Here is a 25,759-nt window from a genome sequence, read left to right on the forward strand (position 1 = left end):
GTGTTATTGAAGATTCTACTAGCTTCTTGAATGCTAAGAGCTTTATTTTAAACTCTGTATTCTTATCTTTGGCATGATGGGTACTTAATATAATCTTAGTTTAACGATGTCAAAGTTGTTGAAGTAAAAGTAATCTCTAGTTTTTCCCTTAGTAACTCATTCATTATTAAATCTTTCTTGATCTCTGCACTGTGTTGGGATCAGTGAGAAATTTTTGATTTCATTTCATTCAGTTCAGCCTGCCATGAATTTTTTTTGCTGAATCTTCAGCTTAAGTATCTGTTATTTATCCTCTTTTGACTGCCATTTGTTCATAGGCTGGTTGCATGTACATTCATGGAGGAGTGGTGAACATCCACGAAAATAAACGGACTGGGTCATTGTTTAAGATCTGGCTGGTGGTTCCTAGCCTGCTGGAACTGGCGTGGGAGAAGCTGCTTGCGGCCTTCCCCAACCTAGCAAACCTTTCCCGAACACAGCTTCTGCACCTTGGACTCACACAGGGACTCATCGAGCGCTTGAAATGAGGATTACTGGACTGTTCATTGATACTGGAAATGTTAATTTAAAGAGACTCCTTTATTTATGGGCAGTGTAGAGTGTGCTACAGAGAGAATTGGTTACCCTGATCAAGGCCTTATTCAGAAAATACATCAGATGCCTTTCTGTAAATTGTTTTAAGTTTATGGAATCTCACTTTCCCTTGTGCTTTTTTCTTTGCTTCTCTCCCTTCTGCCCCAGTACACACACATACTCACATACTCCCTCTTCCCTGATGGAAGTTGAGGGAGAGTCTGAAAGTACCTTCATAACGTTAAATGAATCAAGATAAGATAAAGAAAATGTTAAAGGGACTCTCAACATATGGCCATGTCAGGCATTGCTCTATAAATTAAGCAACATTGTCAATAAAAACAAAAATTACAAAAAGGAAATCCAGCAACAACGAGAAGTAGCATTGGGGATAGAACAAGAAGGCTAACCTTGAGAATCCTGCAGATTATAGGGAAAGCTCAATGTTTAACTTGCTGTTTTCAAAGGTACATCTAATTGAGTAGCTGGATCTAATAGCAGCAGTGGTTGGTATCTTTCAGCCTAGATACCCAAACCTATCCTTTAACTTACTTTAGAGGATAGTTAAGCAGCTCATAACCTATCTTTTAACTTGCTTAAGAGGAAATTAAGCAGCTCAACAACTCTCAATCAGTGATTTCTTTTCTCATCCTTCTGGTGCCAGCAGTGGTTAGAGTTGACTTGTCTAAAGACTTCATCGTGTGTGGTGGTTGTGCTGTTTGTTGTTGTTCTTAGAAATTATGGCATGAGAACATTTCAAATCAAGAAACTTATGGTGGTCAAAGTTCTTCATTCTGGGAAGTTTTTAAATTCTCCTATGCCTGTTAATGGTTTCAGGTATCTTTGACTCCATCATAGGGAACTGCAGACCCTAAACAGGTGTGGCATTCATGCCGTGGGACATAAAGTTCGTGAGAGGCCAGAGAAGAGCAGGGCAGGAAGGGCTTCTGCTCTTGGGCTGCGAGCTTTGGCTGTCATGCTGGCCATTTCCTTTTAGAATGCTTCTTTTTTCACTCTGGGCCATGCACCTACCATATTCTCAGGCAATGGGTTTTATCTCTAGAAAGCCAATTGGCCCTTGATTTTTCTCTTAGCTTTTTGCCTCGTTTTCTGTCTGCTTTAATGTGCATGGTGCTGTAATTGCCTAGTAATTGGATAAAAGGTCTTGGGGAAAAGCCACAAGTCATTCTTCCTGAAGAATTAAGAATCATTTTAAAAACTAGCATGCGGAAGAAAAGAAACTGAGAATCATTCACTTCTTTGGTGTGAAGTTTTAGTTCTGGTTTGTTTTATATTGTATTTTAATTTTAAAACAGAAATGACTTAAATTTTCACTTGCTTGGCCATCAGTGACCTACTGAGACACGAGCAGTTGAAGGTCCTTACGTGTATGAAAGGTGCTAAAGGTGTGCAGGCGGGGACAGTGCTGATCATCCCGTTGGTGACATCACAACAGGAGACTCAGACAGACTGGGGACATATTTTTCCTTTAAGTGCCTCTTTTTCACTTAACTTTTAAGATTATTCTTGTTTTCCTTCATCTCAGAAGGGAATCTCTTAGGCTCATGTGTGGATGTAAAATCACCTTTGAGTTGTAGCTGAAAAGTTACTATCTGGTTTTGTTTGGCCTCTGGACTTGGACTCCTAATTTCCAGGCCTTATTATAACCTCCCAACCATGTGGGATTGAGTTCATGGAGCCTGTGTTCTGAAGGGTCTTATCATCTTTCATCTGTGAGTTTGGGTCCTTTGTGGGGATGATGGAGTAGGGGAGAGGAGGAAAGGAGCAATTCCTCCGGAGGCCTCACCCCCACATTGCCATGACCAGTCTGGCCTTTTAACCTCTTACCACCGACTGCTAGGCTTGTTCCTGTGAGGAGCTCTCTCCAGACCAAGTCAGTCTGAGAAGCTCTGTTAGTTCAAAACAAAGCTTTGCTGCATGACTCCAGTCTAGTCTCTGGATGTTTGGGGTGAGGCGGGGGGGACTATCCATAAATAAGTCATACTACTCAGGGTGGCAGAAAGATCTTTGTCATGGTTTCATAGGGCACAAAGACTGAATGCTCAGCCTCTGTGCTTATCCTTCCATTGTCTTGGGGTATAAGCAGGTCTCTACTTCTGCGACACCAGAGAGCTAAAAGAGAGACGGATTCAATCCACACTTGCTAGCCTCCTTTTTAAAGCCTTCTGAAGATAGTCTTCTTTGACATGGACTTCGGAGGCCTGACATCCAAGACCTTGTGTGTGACATTTTCATAAAAGTACATACTCTTGGTCTAAAGTGTCTTCTTTTAATATAACACTAGTGAAAATGATGTAGTATGATCAGCTCTGAGTGCTATAGAACCACACAGGTGCACATGTTCTGGATGCCAAATGCAACTGTGTGTATGATGACTTAAATGTAGATGACTAGAGTTTTATATAGGGGATCACCAGGCATTTAGTATATCCATAACCAGCACTCTGAATGCCTGACACTGTTACTTGATTTAGAAAAGTTTATGCCTGCTGCTTCTCTGCCTCTTTGAGGTACTCCCAGCCATCTTACTGCAGTCCTATAAGTTTAAGTGCAATATATAGAAACACATATGGATATATACAGATTATATATAGGGTGTGACTGTAAAGCAGGTAGACTACTTTTTTGTATCTGTCTTGGGGAAGCCAGCTCACTACATTAGAGTTAAAATTATACCAGAAATTTGAGATGTAATTGGCTGACTTAGGCCAACTCTTGGCAAACCTGGATTTCAAGTCCAGTGTCTCCTTACTCCAACTATTAGAGATTTATTGTTTCTTGGGCTTATTAGCACTGAGACTTTTCCCCAGTCATCTTTGTACTCAATCTCATGTTTGCATATCTTCTTAAATTTCTTTGCCCAGGAACAAGGAAGTCTACCTGTAAGAAGTTTTTAAAATGGAGAATTAAAACCTAATATTTAATACTATCAGTTCTCCCATGTATATACTAATTTATCTGTGAATGTAATACTTTATTACCTGAAGAAAATGATGACTTTCTTCATTTAATAAAGTATTTTCCATATTCTGGAAAATCTATAAACCAATATAGAATAGATTGAAATTTTAACTGTTTTTCAGGGGCCAAACTGAAACCCTTTCTACTGGCAGAATCTTCTTTTTTTCAGGGCCCTGGAACATGATATAAAAATTTGCTCTAAACTATTCATGTCCAATATATAGCTAATTTTAAAATATAATAATAAACATTAACATTTCTAAGCAAAAGGTATATTAACAGTGACCTTTGGTTACCCAGAGTAACCAGATTAAAGCACAGATAATTGCAATCCATAGATAATCAGTGTCTCAACTTTCCTATCAAACGATTGATTTATAGTTCTTCCTTCTCCCTACCCCTTTCCCACAAGTACCTCATTTTCAGTGGAGTGGGGCTAATGCATAGTTAGAAATGGAAAAGCAGGAATCCTGGAGGGGCTAGAAACCAGCGAACATGAAAACAGCTCAGTTAGCTGTAATTGGTCAACAAGATGACAGCTGTTAATGCTGAGTTTAGATATCACTCTTTGCTCTTCTGTTTTGGCATAGTCTCCTGCCCTGAGTTCTAGGCTGTCTCTCCTATAACCACCAAAGAACTCTTCGCACATATTAGAAGAAAAAGCTGTGTATGATGCACAAGAAATCCCATCATTTGAATACATTTCTTTGGCTCTCTTTGCAAACACTTGCTTTTCCACTGTTCTTGAAGGAACCTTCATTTTCCTTAGGAGATACCTTTTCCAGCCATACAGCTTGGCTTGTAGGAAAGGTTAAATTATCCTTTAAGACTATGTTGGTCTTAATTCTCTAAAACCAGTTTGTTTTTATGTGTCTTACAGATGTTTAGAAGGCTGTATAGGTTATTGAATTGTCTACCTGCCAGCACTCTCATGTAGTACAATAAGCCATTTTCCTTCTTCTTCATTGTTCTAGCATTGAGCTCCAGGATGGATGAGGGTTTATGGTCCTGAGATCATAAGCTTCCAAAACCAGTCACCATTGGCTTCAATTGCTTAAGTTCCCCAAATGCCTTGGGGCTCCAGGGCCTTGGCAGGGCCTGAGGTAGGTTTGGTAGAGTTCCATGACCTCTGTGCGTCGCCACCAGCTCATGCCCAGCAGTGGTGTTTCCCTTCTAAGGTCATTAGATTCGGTGGAAAGTGACTTCTTCCCTCATCTGGTGTTAAGAAAAAAAGTTTTAAATTGTGCTTCAAAAAGTGGTACCATCTTTTTAGTATAATTTTAATGTTTTTATCTTTTTTCTTCTTCACTTTTTATAAGATTTGAAAAGGACCTGCTTAGTCACTGTACAGGGTGAGTCAGAGGCAGTTTCACCAAGCTGTAGTAATTGCTGTTTTACTAGTTGCACATTTAGAATACAAAGGAGGCATCAGAAACACACTGACTTTCTCTAAAGCCACTTCCTTGTACACAGAGTCTGAGCAGGGACAGTGCCAGGCATCTCCCTCTAATGGCACCTGCCAGTGAGGCTTTCAGTGGAAGGACATGGGCACAAAAGGGAACCCCCACTCAACAGTCTCTGAGAATGAGCCTGGGCTTGGCTCTTGGTACAGGGTATGCTTAGGCCACACATGATGCTTGCCTTACCTTAAAGCTATTTGCCACAGTCCTGTTAAATAGTGTGGAAGTCCTTTTGCAGTCTGGTGTGCATGCCATATGATCAGGACAGCTTTTCCACCTTACCTGGTTTCCTACAAGCGTAGGAAATATAGTGAATTTACCCTAAAATGTCCAATCTGTATTTATGTATCTTGTCAGTGTTTTGCTGTTGGTTTTCTAAAACAATCTGATCAATAAATCTTATCCAGATCTATTTGGTCTAAGGCCACCTTGATTGTCTGATGGTAATATGATTGTCTGATGGTAATGTGAGCTCACCTGTATGACCTAAGCATCAGTCCCACCTGCCGCCACCATGTCCTTTACCACCCACAGGGACAGCTTTTCTCTGTAATATCTGTGTGTCTTCCACCTTTCATGCCCGCAGGCACTGTGTGTGCCTTCTCTCTGCTCCCGTTCTGGAACTCCTGGACATACGTAGTCCCCTCAACACAACTCGGCTCCCTCCAGGACATCAGCAAGGGAGTGACTGCGGCGCAAGTCATATTCCCTTTTACTGTCTCGTCCCATATATTCCCCAGACCACTGCTAGACAAATTTATATGGATGTACCAAGACTTTCGAAGGGTTGGAGAAGCTACAGGGAATTCAGAGGAAAAACGTGCATCTTTACGTACAGAGTCACGACCATCTGTATGATTCAAGGGAAAAACCACTGGTTTCTAAGCATGAGGCATGACTGTTAAAAACAGAGATTCCTAGGTCCAAATCTCAAAGATTGTTTTTGTAGGTGAGTTACTTTAACAAACTCTTTAGTTGATTGCATTTTAGCTGATCAGTGACATTTGGGAATCCCTGTCCCACAGCTAAGCTAACTGCCTGGTGCTGGCTGAGGTGACCAGGAGACCTCTGTACCTTACTTGTCACCGTCACACTTATTGGCCCAACAAGGAACTAGAGCAAAGACCAAAATGAATGCTTCCGAAAACTTTCCCTGTTAGAACTGAGTGCACAGATGGCAGATTGGCCACCCACGTTTATCTCCTGTCCCTCTTGGTAAACCACTAGTGATAATAGTAAAATAGTCCTAGTTTTCTTTTCCCTAAGATGGGGCTGATAACTATAACCCATCTCTTGATATTATCGTGTGGCTTAAACATATGTGTAAAGTGCTCAGAATGATGTTCGGCACATAATAAGCATTATTAGGTTGCTCTCTAGAGATGATGGAATAAGAAATAAAGGTGAAGTACCTTTACTTATTAAAATTATAAAGATAACCCAGTAAAGAAACTAAATGGAGGAAGCTGAGGTAGTAGAGAGAGTGAGTGTTGGAAGAGAGATAAATCCTCATTTTCCATGTCAGGAAGGAAATACATAGAATACCTAAAATAACCAGGGAAGCATATTAATTAGAAATGTAAAGAAGAAACGGGGCTTCCCTGGTGGCTCAGTGGTAAAGAATATGCCTGCCAATGCAGGAGACACGGGTTCGATCCCATGGGAAGATCCTACATGCTGCAAAGCCACTAAGCCCATGTACCACAACTCCTAAGCTTGTGCTCTAGAGCTGGGGAGCCACAACTGCTGAAGCCCTTGAACTCCAGAGTTCATGCTCCACAGAAGAAAGCCACTATAGTGAGAAGCCCTATGCCCCACACCTAGAGAAAATCCTGAGCAGCAACCAAGACCCAGCACAGCCTAAATAAATAAATTTTAAAAAAGAAGAAATGGAGGAAAAAAACAGACGAAAGAGCTAATAACTCTAAGAGAGTTTGGGAGATAAGATGGGCTGCAGAGGGAGCTGCTGTTTCCTTAAGTGTGTGTTCTTGGATTTTGGGTTTGTTTTTTTTTTTTTCCTTTATAATGCAGAACCCTGTGCAGCTCTTTCAATTTAGTTCTTCAAGATACTGTAACTCTGGGTCCCTTCTGGCCAAGTCTGCTTGTAAATGACTGGATGATTGAAAGGATGGAGAAATCTTACCCTCCTTTCACAGACTGTGAAACCAAGACAAGCCAACTTACGTGATTTGCCACGAGAGTTACCCAAACCTGCAAAGCCCAGAGAAAGGGCGCCCTGCCTACAGTTCAGAGAGGTTTTCTGTAAGAACTGTCATCCACCAGGCAGGGCCTGGCTGCAGACAGCAGGTCATGACCAAGAAAATCCTAGTGGAAGGCCATCTGGAGAACCCTTTCCCCCCACCCCCACCTCCTGGGGGTGGGCCGTTTGGGGTGGTGAAGCCCTGGCACTGGAGTTACACCTCAGGATGCAGGGTACCCCGCATGCCCCCTCCACTCCAGGACTGAGATTCCAGCCGCCCTGCCATCCTGGCTTTTCCCCATTGGGCAGGGTTGGGGATGCCTGCTGCACACACACTGGGCAGTGTTTCTCTGTCAGCAGCAAGATGGCCTGGTGGGGACTTCCCTGGTGGTCCAATGGTTAAGACTCCGAGCTTCCAATGCAGGGGGTACGGATTCAGTCCCAAGTTGGGGAATTAAGATGCTGCAACCCAATGCTGAGGCCAAAAAAATAAAGGTGGCCTGGTGCTCAACTCAGGCATCCTGAAGAGCTGTCTGGGTGGCTCCCCTGCCAATTCCCTGCTCTCCCCATCAGCAGAAATGAAATCAATGGAGCTCCCCTAGAGGCGGCAATCGCCTCCTGGTGCGCCATGCAGCAGGGAATATGGCCCTGCCTTCAGGGAGCTCCCATCTGGGGTGGGTGGAATGGGGCTGATGTAAATATGAACTATTTTACGTTTTACATAGAAAAGCTAGATAAAAACGTAGGAACCCACTGAATGTGCAGGAAGCTAGAAAGCGCCAGTGGGGGCGAATGTTGTTATAACGGACCAGAGCGTTTCAAATGTTGTTATAACGAACCTGACACGGACAAAACCCACCTCCTGGAGTCTTCTAGAAGGAAGGAGCAAGGGGAACCCGGAAGCAGAGGTGCGGAATGCGAGAAAGGAGAGGCAGGTGAGGCAGATCAAGAAGAGCTGGGCAAACAGTTTGACTTTTATTTAAGAGCAAATGAGACGCTTTTCAGGCAGGGAGAAATCAGGATGCTTCTGGCTGCCCCAGGGAGGGCGCGAGAGGAAGTAGGACTCTGTTGGGAGGTCATGGCAGTGGTCCAGGCAGGGTGAGGACGCTTCCGGCCGGCCAGGGCACACCGGTCAGGGCTGGATTTCAACCCTCCTCCCTTCCCACCCTCAGCATGGTGCCCCTGTGTAGTGAACACCTGTCTAGCTCTGACCAGAGGCCGGGGAGAGCCTCGGACCCTCTCCACTAACGCTACCGGAGGGCCCAGAGTTTCCCACTGCAGACCACCAGGCCCAGCCGAGCGGCTCCCGGGATTGGAAAGAGGCGGGGGAGAGGGGGTGGGGACCACTCTGAACCGGAATGATCTGGTTTAGAGCAGGCTGGCTTTCTCTCTTCCCTCTCCCCGTCCCTCCGCCCTTCCTCCCCTTCCGCCGCAGGCTGGTTTTTGCCGCAGTCTCTTACCAAGGTAAACAGAGAGGAGGGGAGGCGGGAGGAATGCTCTGTTTCCATGGCAACCCTGAGGGCCGTCGATAATGGCGCTCTCGGGTATGTGAGCGTGACTTGTGGGGGAAGGAAAGGCTCACAAGAAAAGCCACGGGGAGGAAGGCCGGCTCCACCACGCACCCGGTTGGGGTGGGGGGGATTGTTCTGGAACGTGGTGTGGGCCTGGAGGAGGGGAGGAGAAGAGGCAGGAGTTGGGCCCTCTCGGGGGGAAGAGGCAGATAAGCCAGAGGGCAGGGGACACACACAGTTATGGCGCTGTCACGCATCCTCAAACCCAGGGGAGCAGAAAACAGCTGCCAGAGCTCTCCCAGCCTCCCCGGACTCAAACTTCGCTATCCCTTTCCAGAAGAATCCTTCCGTGGGGCAGCTCAGCAGAGGGGCAGTCACAGATGTGATCCCGAGCCGCAGGCCCAAAGACAGGGTTTGTCTGAAACGAGCAGCCTGCGCGGGAGAGCTAGGGGGCACACTGCGTTCCCTACCATGCTCCTCTCAGCTTTCCTGGGCTCTTCCTGTCCCTCCTTCAGACCCCGGGAAGGCTTTGACCCCTCAATGTGGCGTCATGACTGGAAAAGTCATCCTTTTGTTGAAGGGGTGAGGGTAATGAAACAACAGGCTGACTTCCACACAGGACTTCGGGTGTGGGGGTCACAGAGGAGTGCCCCCCTCAGCCCTCCAGAGGACAGGGACTGCCTTTCACCGCGCCTCGCTCCAGCTGTTGACCTCACCGTGTTCCGCCCTCAGGAGTGGAATGTGAGGGCATCCTTAACCGCTTCGCCTTCCACCGGAGGAGTCGGCCCAGCAGCTCCTGGGACTTTCTTTATCTCGCACCTGTGTGCGCAGGAATGGGAGAAAAATCCCCGACAGAGGTAGCTTGTAGGTGGTAAACTTCCTGCCCCAGTGAAGCAGAAGGAACCTGCTCAGAGCCGAAGCCTGCCCTAGTGACACTACAGGGGGAGCCGCAGGGAGAGGCCCTCTAACCTCAGTTTCCTCAGGCCCGTGGAGAATCCGGCAGCGGAGCTTCAGAGCCCGCCCCCTCCGCATGCTCTCCGGCCCAAACCCTTCTCAGCCTGGGCTGTGGTCTGCCTGCGGATAGACACCTTCAGGGCAGGCCAGAACCCCAGGGGAGCACGGGAACAAGACACAGAGATGCTTTCTTCCTTTAAACACCCGAGTGGCAAGTTTACTCAGCTCTCTCCATGGCCCGTGCCACCCTCTTCCAGCCACAGCACCTCCTGCCACCCTCTTCCAGCCACAGCACCTCCTCGCTGTTCCTCGACCAGTCAGGCATGCTCCTGTGTCAGGGCCTTGGCACTGGAAGGTTCCCTCTGCTTGGAAGGCTCTTCCTTCCAGTTTATGCATGGCTCAGCCTAGCACCTCCTTCGGGTCTTTATTCAAATGTCATCTTCTCCATGAGGCAGAGCCAGGGCTAGGGTGAGGTTAGTGAGGCAACTCAGCCTTCCCTGACTCTTCTATTTAAAACTGTAGACTGCCACCTACACTAGTAGTCCCTATCCTCATCCGAAAGCATGGAACACCATCTTACTTAGTATTTATCTTATTGTCCAACTTCTCTATTAACAGTATCATCTCTGGATACAGATACTGGCAGGAATCATCTCTGCCATGTTCTCGTTCTGTTTTCCCCAAGAGCCTAGAGCAGCACCTTACATGCAGTAGGTTGCTCAATATACACTGATGGATGGATGGATGGGCTGATGGATGGATAAATGAGGCCACAGGTTCAGTGTGCTCAGTCGTGTCCAACTCTTTGAGACCCCATGGACTGTAGCCCGCCAAGCTCCTCTGTCCATGGGATTCTCTAGGCAAGAATACTGGAGTGGGTTGCCATTCCCTTCTCCAGGGGATTCTTCTCAACCCAGGGATCGAACCTGTGTCTCTTGTGTCTCCTGCATTGGCAGGTGGATTCTTTGCCACTGGCAAAGAAGTGGGAAGCCCGATACAGGTTCAGTGTGTTCTGTCTTTCAGCTGTTCTCAAAACAAGTAAAAGGTGTTTTGCATGCAGCCTGAGAAGGGACTGGCAGTGTGACCTCTAACACTCTCCTGGTTAGGGTTAGGGTTAGCACACATGGGATGCTCAGGATTTACTACAAAAAAGAAGGAAAACTAGCTTAAAAAAAAAACATGGAAGATTGACACTGCTATTTCTACCAGGCCTGAGAGCCTCTGCAGGCTTTAAAATTCCTTCTGTGGGGCAGCGTTGATGGAGCCTGGAGTCCAGGAGCCTGCCCACTGGGTGGAGTAAAGCATGGTGGAGGGCAGTAGCTAAGGTGTGCTTCCTGCTCCCTCCTCAGGCCTAGGAGTTTTGGGGACTGCTCAGGGTGGGCAGCCATGAGGCAGCTCTCTGTGGGCTTTGAGTCCAAATGGGACACCAAGAGACTCAGGAGGTGCACTGAGAAAATGCAAGAAAGGCAGTGGAGGGGGTGAGGAGAGTGGGGGGAGGGATCACTCTTAGAACACTAGTTCTCTCGAGCTGGAGCCCTGACACCTGCAACTGTGGGTTCCACACATCCCTCTGGTTCATGAGGCTGCCTGTGTACTGCTCACTGACTCACTGATGCCAAGTCCCCTGATGGTAACCAGCAACAGAAGGTTCTAACAATCCATCAGTCTAACTCCCACTTGCGGTGTGAGTCACCTTCAATTTCCTGCTGCCCACCTCTTTCCTAATTAACCTGATAAATTTGGGACAGCTTTTATTGCTTTCGGCAAAAAACAAAAAACTGCTATTAAGATTTACAGAGCCAAAAGCTGGTACAATGTAATCTTCAGAGTAATTTACACAGTGAGTTTCAGAAGACGAGAAGTTAGCATTTCAGAGGTAATTTCATAAAAAGGATGATCAGATTAATCACTGTGTCAATTTAATAGTGGTGTCTAAAATAATTAATTAGCTTTCTTGGAGTCAGCAGTGCGAAAAGGGACTCTAAAAGATATAAAAACGACTGTGTCAGACAGTAAGTGTGTTTTGGGCAATAGATCTTGAGAAAATTCTCACTGGTGGAATGTCTGGCATGGCTTCTGTGCAACAGAGACAGATGGGAAAGAGAAAAGCTCTGAGAGTGCCCAGGTTCCCTGAGACCCTCTGGTGGAGACTTGTCTGTGCTTGTTGAATGCAGGCTGACCTGCCACGTGTAGAACTGTCCAGTGACACCTGGAAAATGTGTCTCACCACGCTGCAGGTTGACAGGCTGCTCTAATGGGAGAGCAGGTGTGAGTGGCAGTCTGCTTGTGAGATAACCTGTGAGACTCTGAGATGGAATAAAATCTGCTTGGCCTGGGCTAGTTATAAACACTGTCTGAATGGCTCCATAGCAACGTAGCACTCAACCAGCTGCCACATGTTGGAGCAAGGCTGTGTCCTCAGCAGGCATTATGGGTTGCACCGTGTCCCCCCCCAAAAAAAGATATGTTGCAGTCCTAACTTGTAGTACCTCAGAAAGTGACCATATTCAGTGATAGGGTCTTTACAGAGGTAAATTAAAATGAAATCATTAGGATGGGTCCTACCTAATCCAGCATGACTGGCATGTTTAGAAAAAGGGGAAATTTGAACACACACACGGACACACAGAGAACAGCATGTGAATGTGAAGGCAGAAACAGGTGATATATCTGCAAGCTGCTGCTGCTGCTGCTAAGTCACTTCAGTCGCGTCCGACTCTGTGCGACCCCATAGACGGCAGCCCACCAGGCTCCGCCGTCCCTGGGATTCTCCAGGCAAGAACACTGGAGTGGGCTGCCATTTCCTTCTCCAATGCATGAAAGTGAAAAGTGAAAGTGAAGTCGCTCAGTCGTGTCCGACTCTAGCGACCCCATGGACTACAGCCCACCAGGCTCCTCCATCCATGGGATTTTCTAGGCAAAAGTACTGGAGTGGGGTGCCATATCTGCAAGCTAAGGAACACCAAAGATTACCAGCCAACCACCAGAGCTAGGAGAGAAGTATGAACCCTGTCAAATCTTGATCCAGAACTGGTAGCCTCCAGAGCTATGTGACAATTTCTGTTGAAGTCACCAGGTTTGTGGTATGTTGTTATGACTGACCTACAGAACTACTTCCATGGGGGCACTGTAGAGGCTTTGTGTCATCAAGACTTAGGTGTTATTGTCCTTAACGTTTCTGTACTTTTTGTTTTTTACAAGATTGTCTTTTTTTTGGAGCAGTTTAAGGTTTACAGCAAAACAGAGAAAGGTACAGAGATTTTTCATATACTCCCTGCCTCTACACAGCCACAGCTTCTTCCACTACTAACGTCCCCCACCAGAGGGGTACGTTTGTTGCAAAGAATGACACATCACAAGCAGGCATAATTCAGTTTTCCTTAGGGTTCACTCTTGTACATATATGTATTTTATTAAAGAATACTTTTTAAAAATTAAAGATACATATTACAGTGCTTGCTTCAGCAGCACATATACTAAAACTGGAATGATGCCGAGAATATTAGCATGGCCCCTGCTCAAGGATGACATGCAAATTTGTGAAGTGTTTCATATTAAAAAAAAGAGACAGATACATGTTACATGTATCTATCATCACAGTATCATACAAAATGTCACTGCCCTAAAAATCTTTTGTGCATTACCAATTCACCTCCCCTCCCCTCATTCCCTGGCAACCACTGATATTTTCACTGTCTACATGGTTTTGCTTTTTCCAGAATGTCATAGTTGGGGTAATGCAGTATGTAGCCTTTTCAGATTGGTTCACTTGGTTTCCTCCATGTCTTTTCATAGTTTGATGGCTCATTTAAGTGCTGAATAATACTCCTCTATCTGGATATACTACAGTTTATCTATTATTTTTTTTCTTAAATTTTTTTTCAACACCAACTCAGGGCTGAGTTGTAGGTATAAGACAAATCTGAGTAGTAAGTATAAGAGTATTCTCTATACTTTCTCTTAAAGGATTAAAAAAGAAGACTCAGTGTCTTTTTACTGGCATGGGTGGTGCTGAGCCTTGGGTCATGTGATTTCCGCCTGTGGAGAGCCTGCCCTGAAAAGGACAAGCCAGCGGCTGAGTGGGCTCTGACGCCCTGGGTGCACCTGGACCCAGCTGGCCAGGCCCCAGGGGTTAGTTACATGAGCTTTAAACCAAACGTGACTTTGAGTCTTCACGATTTAGACTCAAAGATTTAGTCTTTAAAGATTTAGAATGTGATCTTCTGGACCTTGCTTTCCTCCTCTCTAAAATGAGAAAAACTGCCCTCCAAAGGTTATGAGACCCTAGCCCAAGAAGAAAAAAAGAGTGACCTGTAAAGTGCCAGTGTCAGCAGGTATCTGATTAGATTCTTCCTAGGTGGTTGACGTCATATTTTACAGCCTGGGAGGAGCTCCAGTCCCAGCCTCAGGAGCCGCACCATCCACCCAGCTGCCACCCCATTCCCACCTCAAGCCCTTGCTGACCTCCTGAGGCTCCCTCTCTGGGATTTGCTTCTCGTGCTTCAGGAAGCGAGCTCTTCCTCATCACCACTTCTTCCCACCACAGTCAGGCCACCCCAACCTCTGCAGCTCAAGCTGCTCCCTGGGAGGATGACTGACGGTCAGTTCCTTCAGAAAGGGCATGAGTGGACGAGACTCTGACGACCTCCAGGGCCGGCTTGTGGTGTCCTACCAGTCAAAGGGGACAAAGCTTCCAGGGCTGCAGAAAGGAGTCTGAGGGGCAGCGAGGTGAGAGGGCGAGCTGGCCAAGTGGCGCAAGGCTGCAGTGTGTCCTTCAGTGGGGAGATGTCCCCCAAACTGCTGCATCATCTACATCCCTTTTGGGAGAGAAGAGCCCATCCCCTTACGGTAGTGCTTCCAAGAGCAGAGCCTGAGCGTCAGCCCGAGTTTCAATCCTGCCTTCTTCCTGCTCCCTTAGCCTCTTCCTTCCAGGGACAAGGTGGGGCAGGGGTTAGTCAGCCATTGCTGGGGTTTGGGGTGGGGGGAGGCATGGGAGTTTAGGGGCGGCCTCCCAGTCTCCAAATTCAGGCTTCCTGTCAGTGGTTCCTCAAAAAAGGAACTCTCCTTCTCGCTCCTGCCTCTACGGTCACCGCTGGGAAGATTGTTCTATCTTTCCTTCACAGATTTAGCTGTAAGTTCCCCCAGTGACAGCAGGATGGCCTCCAGAAGAGGCCTGGGAAATCCTGGACTTGGATTTGAGGAAAGAATTCACCCCTTTTCTTGTCTTTTCAATCAGTGTTGTTGACTTCCTGCTTTTTAAGACTTCCACATTTCTTCCCTGGGAGCCCTCTTGTGGTGCCATAAGCCTTTCCCAAAGATGCCATGTTGGAACTGTGGACCTGGAACAGGGCATAGAGGAGGGCTGGGGTGGGGTGGGGGCAGTGGGATGCAGGAAGCAGATGATACTTTAGATATAAGCTGTTGGGGACCACAGCTTATCTTTGGGTAAACTTGGATCCTAAAGTGTTGCAGTCACTCACTTTTCCCCAGGAGGGAAGTCAAACCCAGATGGTGCCAGCCATTTCCCTTGCACTCTGGCAAGATCACTGGAAGGGCCAGCTGGCAGCTTTTTTGTTATTGTAACTATTTAACTCTTTAATGTTCCACTGATTAAAGTCCTTAAATCTCAAGACCCCAGATAGAAGCCAAGTAATAGAGCCCTTCTGGTTTCCTTTTCATGAGATCAGGATTGGGAGAGGACTCGGATAGGACAGAGGATGGAGATGCTGTTGGCTAGGTGCCCTGGAGTTCGTTGTCCAGAGGGCTTGGTGAGCCGTGAATGACTTTCACAGCTCCTCCCTACAGGGAGTGTTGTCAGTCTCTATTTTCCAGAAAGCTCTCATAATAGTTTCCGTATGACTTTGGGCTTCACAGGCTTCAGTTAAAAATCTGACTCAGTTAAGAAACCTGCCCAAGGCCACTTAGCTGGTAAGCAGGGGAGTTGGAGCTCTGAATGCAAAACCTAAATGCTTTTGCTATAACATGAGTTAATCTCCAGCTGAAGCTCAAGTTCCAATACTTTGGCCACCTGATGCAATGAGCTGACTCATTGGAAAAGACCCTGACGCTGGGAAGGATTGAAGGCAGGAGGAGAGGGGACGACAGAGGATGAGATGCTTCGATGGCATCAATCACTGACTCAATGGACAAGAGTTTGAGCAAGCTTGGGGAGATGGTGAAGGCCAGGGAAACCTGACGTGCTGTAGTCCATGGGGTCACAGAGTCGGACACAACTAAGCGAATAAAAACAACAACCGACTGGGGAGAGGGAGGCTAACAGCCTGTCAAGACATTTGACCCTGAAAACCTCGAATTCCTCCTGTTCCCCCGGAGGGATGCCTGGCATATAATCCTGGAGGGGGGCACTGAGGCTATGCTACACCCTCCCCCAAATCCTGCTGCCTGGGGTCTAATGGTGGGGTGCAGCTTTAGGTCCTGTTCCCTGCAGAAAAGCTCCTGGCAGCCCACCAGCAGTGGGTGCACCGAACCCGGCTGTCAACCCAGGGCGTGCCGGCTAAGGACAGCCACCTGCTGCCCTGCCCCAGCTGCACCCACATCTGCTCTAGGTCTGTCAGGAGTTGCCTCCTCTCCAACTTTCATCTAATGAAGAGGGTTGGGGGGGCAGACCAAGGGGCTGAGGGAACAGCACAGGAAGAGGACCCCCACAGCCTCTTAAAAGTCTCACCTGCCCGCTTTTTATTTCATAAACGGTTTAGTACCAGTTGTGTACACAGTCCCACATTAGACATACATACCACACCACAGAAAAGTTATACACCACACCACACACACCCCTCCACATACACCACAGGAAACAGATAGCCCCCTACAGATCCTAGATATACTAGGACCATTCACCCGGTCCCAGCCTCTAATCCAAGCCACACACCACACCTCTCCACATATACCACACAAAATACACAACACACACACACTACATATACTAGGGCATGCACATGCACACACACCCCCCCCAAATACACCAGGGGCACACACACACACCTCACATATACCAAGGACCGACACACATACACACACACACCAAATATACCAGGGAGACAGGCAGACACACACACACATCCACACACGCGCGCGCCATTCACCCCTGTCCCGGCCTCTAGGAGAGGTTGGGGAGTTGGCCCCCCCGACGCCAATGACGCAGGAGGCAGCAGCACGAGGCCGGCTCGCCGGCTCGCTGTCTTTGGAGAGAAAGTGCGTCACTGCCTGGAGCGGCGGGCCTGTTGTTCCCTCCCAAGCTATGCCTTTGGGAGGGCCTCTTACCTCACAGCCGAGATGTATTGATCTCATTTTGCAGACAGAGAAAATGGAGGCGGGGAACGTGAGCGGAAGGTGAAAGCAGCTTCTGAAGCCCCAGCCTCAGAACGGTCCATGCCTCCGCGAGGGATGCGGAAGGAGGGAGAGGACCACAGGGCCGCGTGCGGGGTCGAGCTGGGGACAGAGGCCGGCAGGCCTGGCCAGCCCTCGCCTGCTGGGGCCGGAGCGGTGTGGCCTCCTCCTCCTGGACGCCCACCCCTCCCCCACCCCTCCTCAGCAAGGGCAGAGAAGCTTCTGGCAGCAGAGGGGCGAGCAGCAGTGACCAGGCTAGGGTGTGAAGAACTCCCTGGTCTTCGAGGAGACATTGGCACGGCTTCAGAAGTGCGCTCGGCCCTGCGTTTCTGAACAGCCCCTCCCCGTGGGCTCCCTGTCACCCCCGGCCTCGGCTCTCCGCGCTCCCCAACTTTGAAGAGCCCCCGAGCAGCAGAGCCCAGGGGGGCGGGGCCATCGGCTCTGAAAAGGGAATTGTAGAAACTGGGCCGCAGGACGTTCATTTTCCGGGGCTGTGGGGACCCGGGAGCCCGGGCGATGAGGGGCCTGGCGGCATGGGGAGCCACTCACAGCTCTCCAGCCTCCGGGGAAGAGCAGTAGTGGGGTTTCTTTACCACAACTCCCCAGGGCGCCAGAAACCTAGTGGACACAGGCCTAGGAGTCGTGGAGAGGCAGGGACTGCCCGCGGTGGTGTGGCCATGACCGCCAGCACCTCGGTGTGTGTTAGACCTGGACGCTCTCTCCTTCACCCAGGGGGTGCAGGTTCAGTTCTCTGGGCCAGAGTGGTGCTGGGAGGGAGCCTGGGGAGAGTTCTGCCTCTCTCGAGCTCTTCAGAAACCCCGAATCCTTAGAGTGTGGAGGGGAAGGTGACGCGGGGGAGGGACATCAGGCCTGCTCACTGGGAAGGTGTCTGAGGCCAGCGAGGACGCCCAGAGGCAAAGATGCCCGCGGTCTCTGGATCCCAGCCAGGAGCCAGGTGGCCATCAGACCCCAGGCTCCAGGCCCCACCTCGCGAGGCCCCGCAGGAAGCCTGGCACCTCTCCCGGAGCCTGCTGGGCTGCCTGCCACCACGTCTGCACCCGGGAGGGCCCGCAGCCTGCACGCGCTGCCCTGGGGACTGGATGCGTGACTCAATCCCTGCTTTGCTAATCACTCCGCTCTCCTCCCTCTCCCGTCTCGCGTCTCGCACAGCCTTCCTTCCCCTGGAGAAAAGCGTGCCCATCTGACAACTCGCGCGCCCGCTCTCCGTGACGCATTCATCTGTCCTTGCCCCTGCTTCTGCTCTGCACAGCCCCCACGCTGCCCTTCCCAGCTTGCTGCCTCCTGCTCCAGCCTCCGCCAGGATGACTGTCTGTGTGCCCGTACCTCACCCCGGCGAGTGTTAGTCAGGGTGAGCCCTCTGCTGTGTCAGGCAGCCCTCCTGTAACCTCTCTGCCCACGTAGAGGGGCACAGACCCACCGCCAGGAGGTATCTGAGGAGGGAGCATGGGAGCGCAGTGGCCAAGCTCTTTCTTCTCAGGCCAACCACTCAGCCTTTCCATGACCAGCAGTACCTCCCTAAAGGGAATCAAGAACAAGGTGACTTTATGATTGTTTTTTTTCTCTGCTTTGACCAGAGAGGGGAAGAGGAGTCTAGCCCAAGTAAGCAATGGGAGGTCTCAAGACTGTCCAGTGTGCCTGTGACCTGACACCACAGAGCCTGCCTGATGGGAAAAGTGACTGCCTCCTGCAGTGCATTCAGGGCTCCCAGGGGGCACAGTGTAGGGGTCAGACTTCTGGAGTGGCCTCTGGTACCAGCACCCAGCCGCACCCCGGACACTCACAGATCCTCTCGGAAAGTGAAAGTAGTAAAAGTGAAAGTCAGACTCTTTGCAGCCCTGTGGACAGTCCATGGAATTCTACAGGCCAGAACACTGGAGTGGGTAGCCTTTCCCTTCTCCAGGGGATCTTTCCAACCCAGGGATTGAACCCAGGTCTCCTGCATTGCAGGCAGATTCTTTACCAACTGAGCTATAAGGGAAGCCCCGAGATCCTCTCTGGGCTTCTGTAAAATCAAACAGTCCAACTGTTTGATTCCCAGGGCCGTTTCTATGTTTTCAGAGCCATGACAAAAGAAAAAAACAAACAAAACTCCCCTAAAAGCTGAAGCAGGCTGAAAAGCCAACATTACTTGCCTAGGGGTTTCACAATAATAAATTAAAAAAAATTTTTTTTATTTAATAAAACAACTCCTTTTTTTTTTTTAAAGGCTAAATAGAGAAATGACTTCACAGGCCTGTGACCTGGGTAGTCACACAGAACCCCACACTTTGAACGGCCCTGTGTTGGGTTTAATGCTCTGTTGTGGCTGTCTTAAAAGTCTTCTTGATAAGTTTTGTACAAGGGCCCCACATATTTATTTTACACTGGATCTTGCAATTCTGACGCTGATGCTGGCTACAAATACTTAGAATGTTGATCAAGGAGAACCATGGACAAGTCTGCAGTGTTTTTTGTTTTATAGAATTGTGGCATCTGGAATATAGAAATGTTGGACAGTTCCTCATTTTCAGTTCCCTGGGGAAGGCGGAGAGGGTGAGACAATTAAGGAAGCACTTGATGAGAGTTAAATTGTTCAAAGGAACCAGGAGTTCTGCATCCACAGTTACTGTTCTTGGAGTTAGGTGCAGCCAGGGCTCTGGAGATTGATTCAGACATCTCCTGCAGGGAAAGACTACTACTGTTGCCTGATGCCCATTATCTGCTTCTTCTGTAGTGCTAGGATTATTAGCTGGCCATGGCCAGAAAAAAAAAACAACAACAACACAACGTTCCCCAGGTTCTTTTGCAGTTAGTTATGTTTGTGTGATGTTTTTTGTGGCCATGCCATGCAGCATATGGGGTCTTAGTTTCCCAACAAGAGATTAAACCTGTGCCCCCTGTATTGGAAGCACGGAGTCCCAACCACTGGGCTGCCAGGGAAGTCCTGTCCATGTGATTAAGTGCTGGTCAGTGGGAGGTGTGTGCCACCACCCCATTGGTATGTGTTTTTACTTCTGTAACATCGCAGAAAAGTTTGAAACTTTTAGACTAGGATCTGAAGAAAAAACACATGCTATTAGTTGTTATCATTTCACAGTAGAAATTTATTTAGGAATGAATTTATAAATGTGGTGTGTGCTCAGTTGCTCAGTCATGTCTAAATCTTCTCAACTGCAAGAACTGTAGCTTGTCAGACTCCTCTGTCCATGGGATTTCCCAGACAAGAATACTGGAGTGGGTTGCCATTTCCTACTCCAGGGGATCTTCCTGACCCAGAGATCCACCTTGCATCTCCTGCATCGGCAGGCAGATTCTTTACCACTGTACCACCTGGGAAGCCTAATTGATACATGGCTGCCCTTTAGTGTATAGTTCCTCAAACAGGAAGATGAGACTAGCATTCCATCTCTAAGGGGATGCTAGTGGGGGGAGCAGATAATAAGTAAAATCTCAGGTATATGCAATGAAGAAGAACTGAGCACGTTGGGTATGGGGATGGTAAGTGCCAGGGATGTCATTTCAAGGGTAACATGAAAGGGTCTGAGGAGGTGATTTTTGAGGAGAGGGCTTAGTGAAGACAGGGAGGAGCTAGCTGTTACAGATAGCTGGGTAAGAACATTTGGGGGAAAGGATACAGTCAAATTGTTCTGCCAAACGTGGAAGTCTCTTGAGAATCAGACTTGTATTTCCAACTATCAGTTGTCATCTCCATCTCGATGTCCCAATAGCATCTCAAACTCAACATGTTTAAAATTTCTCTTCTGCTCCAAACCAGTTCCTCTTCCTCTGTTTCTGTTAGTGCCACTATCTTCATATCATAATAACCTAAACTGAAATGTTGGCATTGTGTGTACCAGGTTACCAAGTTGTGACCATTTTTCTTCTACAAATGCTCTCCAGTCTTTTCTGCCACCCCTGGCATCCAGCCCTGGATTACTGCAGCAGCCTCCTCACAGGTCTCCGTGCCTGTAGCTGCTCCAGCTTCTGGCCATCTTCAAGACTGTGCTCAGTCATCTTCCTGCAGCACCACTTTGACTTCCTCTGCTCAGAAAGCCTCAGAGTCTCTACAAATAAAGTCTGCAATCTTTAGCCTAGTAACTAAGGTCCACCTTTCCTTCTGGTCCCATCTTCCCATGCTCTTCTGAGTACATCTTTATTTGGATTCTTTGCAGTTTTCCAAAGACAGCTCCTTCCTCTCCTGTCTTCATGTCTTGATTCCTTCTGCTTCCTCCTCCTCCTGGAATTCGATTGCCCTCTTTCTCATGAAGCCTTTCTTCAGCTCCTCGCTCAGCAGAGCTTTTTCATCCTTGGACCTACAGGATCGTCTTCATGTCACTTTTTTCCAGGACTTTTGTGATTGTAAAAGGAATACAACATTGAGACAAGTTCTGAAAATGGAAAAACAATCATCCATATTCCTATTTCAACAAGTTGATTTCACATTTGGCTATTTTTTCTAGTTCTGGTGATCTGCATGCATATTTTTACATAATTGTAATCATAGTAGACATACAATTCTGATTTCTTTTCACTTCCACCCAACATTCCCCCCATCTTTCCACAGTCTTTCCAAAGTTGTAGGAGTTTTTAAAAGAGGTCAAAATAAGTGTGTAAGTGTCTTGGAGAAGGGAATGGCAACCCACTCCAGTATTCTTGCCTGGAAATCCTCATGGACAGAGGAGCCTGGTGGGCTACAGTCCATGGGGTCGCAAAAGTTGGACACGACTTAGTGACTAAACCACCACCTCCAAGTGTCTTACGGAGTTGATGTACTATAATTTATAAGACCATCTATCACTGACATTTGATGGGTTTTGTTATAGCCCAGCTATTAATAGACTAGAAAGCTATTTCCAAGTAAAAAGGAAATCTTAAGGCTTCTTTTCCTAGCACCTCGCTAACTACTTCAATCAGTATTTGTTGAGTGGATGGATAAACAAATGCACACAGTGAACATCCTTAGACATAACTTTTTTTCTGTTGAATATTTTCCCAGCCAAAGAGTGCTAAAAGAGCATTAACATCTTATATAAAATATTTTAATACAAAATTAACATTGTGGGGGGCTTTGCACATTGTGAAGTGAAAGTATTAGTTGCTCAGTCATGTCCAACTCTTTGCGACCCCATGGACTGTAGCCCGCCAGGCTCCTCTGTCCTTGGGATTTTCCAGGCAAGAATACTGGAGTGGGTTGCCATTCCCCTCTTCAGGGGATCTTCCTGACCCAGGTCTCCTGTGTTGCAGGCAGATTCTTTACCGTTTGAGCTACCTGGGAAGCCCTTGCACATTGTGGCAGATTGTATTTTTCAAAAATGGTCACGTCGATATATGTCCCATCCCACATGCTATGATGTGGGATATCCCTCCATTGAGAGGTGGAATCTATATTCTCGCCCTTTGAAACTGTTCATTTATTTTATACCTGTGTTGATTAACAGAATCAATTCAGTTCAGTCGCTCAGTCGTGTCAGACTCTTTGTGACCCCATGGACTGCAGCACTCCAGACTTCCCTGTTCATCACCAACTCCTGGAGCCTACTCAAACTCATGTTCATCACATCAGTGATGCCATCCAACCATCTCATCAACAGAATACAGTGGAAGAAACATGGAACTTTCAAGCCCAGCTTATAAAACATAATAGGCTCTGTCTCTATCTCCCCCTCTTTCTTAAGACACTTGCTCTTGGAATTCAGCCACTATGTTACAAGGAAGCCCAAGCCACATGTAGAGGCCACATGTGGGCTTTGTGCCCGTATTCCCAATGATGTCCCCAGTCAATACCCAGAATCAACCACTGAACGTAGGAGTGAACAGCCTTCAGATGATTCAGTCATCCAGCCGCATACACTGTGGAGAAGAGAGAAGCCAATCCCATTGTACCCTATCTGAATTCCTGATCCACAGAGAGAGATACCAATGATCATTGTTCGGGGGAAATTTGTTATGCAGCACAAGTGGCTGAAACACACACATAGTCCCATGTTGTGTTCCAAAAGACTTGTAGTAATTTGCAGGTTCACCACAACCTCCAGAGCCCCGATGTGTGGCCTCTTTGTGGGCATTGACCTCAAAGTCTGTAAATCTCATCTCTGTTTCTCATCTGTAGGCTCCTTGAGGGGATACATCACTGCATTTTTATTCTCAGTTCTTAGCAGGCACTTGGTAAATGTTTATCCATTTGTACATTTGTTAGAAGTATACATAACTAGGGTATGCATTGTCCTGGCCAGGAAGCACAGAGTCTGACTGTGTGATAGACTGAAGCTATCTTGGTTTCCTCATTAGAGAAAGCAGATTCCAGAGAAGTGGCTCAGAGAACACATGCTCTGGTCCAATTACACACAGGCTTGGAGGAAACTATACAGTGTGTCAAGGAACGGGATAATGGTATCCACTCTGATAATGGATCAGAGTGTTCCCAGCCCTGAAACCTTACAGCCACTCCCAATACAGCTCCAGCTGTAAGGGATTGCACAATGCCACCAATTTTGCTTTCTAGTGAGAAACTACCAGCAGATACGTATCTAGATGGTATTTCTCCCACCGCCATGCCTACTCTTTACTACTGAATCAATTTTCATAGAGCCCGGCACAAAGGAATGCATGGAAATGTAGAGCAGGCCCTCTGCCTTTCCTTCTACAAGTTTAGATCCACTGCCAGTTGCCAGCTTCTTGCTTCCTTTCTTCTCTGCCACACTTCCACTCTCCGGCCAGAGAGCTCTCCCTACATCCTCTCCCTTTGAAACTGTTCAGTTGTACCTATGTTGATCAACAGAAAGCAGTGAAAGAAACACAGAACTTTCAAGCCCAGATTGTAAAAGTAATATGCTCTGCCTCTACCTACTCCCCTTTTTCTCAGGATTCTTGCCCTTGGAATTCAGCCACTGTGTTATGAGGAAGGTCACATGTAGAGGCCACATGTGGGCCTTCTGCCTGCATTCCCAATGATGGTCTTTAGCATGGAAAGCACACTCATAAAAAATTCCAGTCAAAAAAATAAATGATTGCTTTTCAAGTGAATTCTACTTAACTCCATTATTAATTCAACAAATATTTACTGAACACCTGATATGCACCTGCCCTCAAGAATGATAAGGAAGTCACAGTCTAACAGAAAGTTCATAACTCATAGGAGTTCTGTCCAATCAAGAGACTTGCCATTTTTCTTGGGTACTTGTTTTAGCATAGCCCCACTATTACAGGAGCCAGGTCAAGGTCAAGAGGGCAAGTCAGCCTGGGGTTGGCTGAGTGGAGAGGTAGGAGGTGGGAAAATAAGAGTTGTGAGGTGGGAAAAAGAGGAGAGTGAAAATAACTGGATTAAAAGTCAACATTCAAAATGCTAAGATCATGGCATCCGGTCCCATCACTTCATGGTGAATAGATGGGGAAACTGTGGAAACTGCCAGGCTATTTTCTTGGGCTCCAAGATCACTGTGGATGGTGACTACAGTCATGAGATTAAAAGATGCTTGCTCCTTGGAAGAAAAACAATGACAGACCTAGACAGTATATTAAAAAGCAGAGACATTACTTTGCCTACAAAGGTCCATATAGTCAAAGTTATGATTTTTTCCAGTAGTCATGTATGGATATGAAAGCTGGAAATGAGCTCTTTGACGCATATGAGCAGCAAAGAATTGATGCCTTCGAACTGTGGTGCTGGAGAAAACTCTTGAGAGTCCCTTGGACAGCACAAAGATCAAATCCTTTAGGACTGACTGGACAGCACAGCTAGTCAATCCTAAAGGAAATCAACCCTGAATATTCACTGGGAGGACTGATGATGAAGCGGAAGCTCCAGTACTTTGGCCACCTGATGCAAAGAGCTAACTCATTGGAAAAGACCCTGATGCTGGGAAAGATTGAAGGCAGGAGGAGAAGGGGAAAACAGGATGAGATGGTTGGATGGCATCACTGACTCAATGGACATGAGTTTGAACAAACTCCGGGAGATGGTGATAGACTGGGAAACCAGGTGTGCTGGAGTCCCTGGGGTCGCAAAGAGTTGGAGGTGGGATATAACGAGGTGGGAAAAAGTAGCAACTTAGACACAGTAGTTTAAATGCAAAATCATTTCTCTGGCTACACAGAAAAAAACACCTAGTGTTTTATTGAAGAGACACTGTATTTTAGGATGTGGACTTTGCCTCCAGGTTCTATCCAAGGCACTTGGTCTAAGTGGAGTCTAACCACCACTTTAAGGCAGTGAACTCCAGGAATTCTCAAGATGGCATAAAAAAACTTTGAAGAATTCATGCAGAGCATTTAACTGGAAGCAGAGCATTGTAGTGAATTTATTTTTAATGTTGGTTAACTAACTTGAGATGGAAGCCGTAAAACACCTTTTCAAACCACCAGGTCTGGCGACTGATGGCTTTAGTACAGACTCCCTTATGCCAAGTCTCACTTTGACAAGTTAACGGGACTACTCCTCTGCCCCTCAGGGTGTCCAGTGGATGATACCCTCCCCATTAGGAACAAAAGGGGCCTTTCTTTGGAGTTGCAGCTCAGCCAGTTAATGCCTGTATTCCCAGCCAAAACTATCACAGAGCTCCTGGTTCCAGTCTACACACCATGTATTTGAGGAAGAATCATGCCTGGCTTTGACTCCTGAAAAAACAAGTTTTGCCCCCAACAGAGCAGATTGCCACCTTCTGACTTTCCTCCTGTGGGATGCAGTTCATGAAAGCAGAGTCTGATTCAGGGTTGTTATTTTTTCCTTCCAGTTT

General features: G+C 47.4%; 1 protein-coding gene, 1 long non-coding RNA gene and 1 other non-coding gene across 6 annotated transcripts in view; all 3 read left to right on the plus strand.

The window, feature by feature from the left end:
- Positions 1-25,759, plus strand: part of KLHDC10 (kelch domain containing 10) — a 97,167-nt gene that overhangs the window by 59,781 nt on the left and 11,627 nt on the right. For 2 of the 4 annotated variants that reach the window (XM_019959080.2, XM_070788166.1), the window contains one exon: positions 318-5,427. The exons of the other annotated variants lie outside the window; for them this stretch is intronic. In XM_019959080.2, the coding sequence (XP_019814639.2) occupies positions 318-527 (210 nt within the window). In that variant the 3' untranslated portion in view covers positions 528-5,427. Of the gene's footprint in view, positions 1-317; positions 5,428-25,759 lie in introns of those variants that run through there. 4 annotated transcript variants of the gene reach the window in all.
- On the plus strand, positions 8,161-24,050 carry LOC139182760 (uncharacterized). Its single transcript, XR_011566312.1, has 2 exons — positions 8,161-8,679; positions 22,466-24,050. It is a non-coding gene; the product is annotated as an uncharacterized lncRNA (long non-coding RNA).
- On the plus strand, positions 13,133-13,239 carry LOC139182882 (U6 spliceosomal RNA). Its single transcript, XR_011566441.1, has one exon. It is a non-coding gene; the product is annotated as a U6 spliceosomal RNA (small nuclear RNA).

Source organism: Bos indicus, chromosome 4 (assembly GCF_029378745.1).
Source record: "Bos indicus isolate NIAB-ARS_2022 breed Sahiwal x Tharparkar chromosome 4, NIAB-ARS_B.indTharparkar_mat_pri_1.0, whole genome shotgun sequence".
Taxonomy (NCBI): domain Eukaryota; kingdom Metazoa; phylum Chordata; class Mammalia; order Artiodactyla; family Bovidae; genus Bos; species Bos indicus.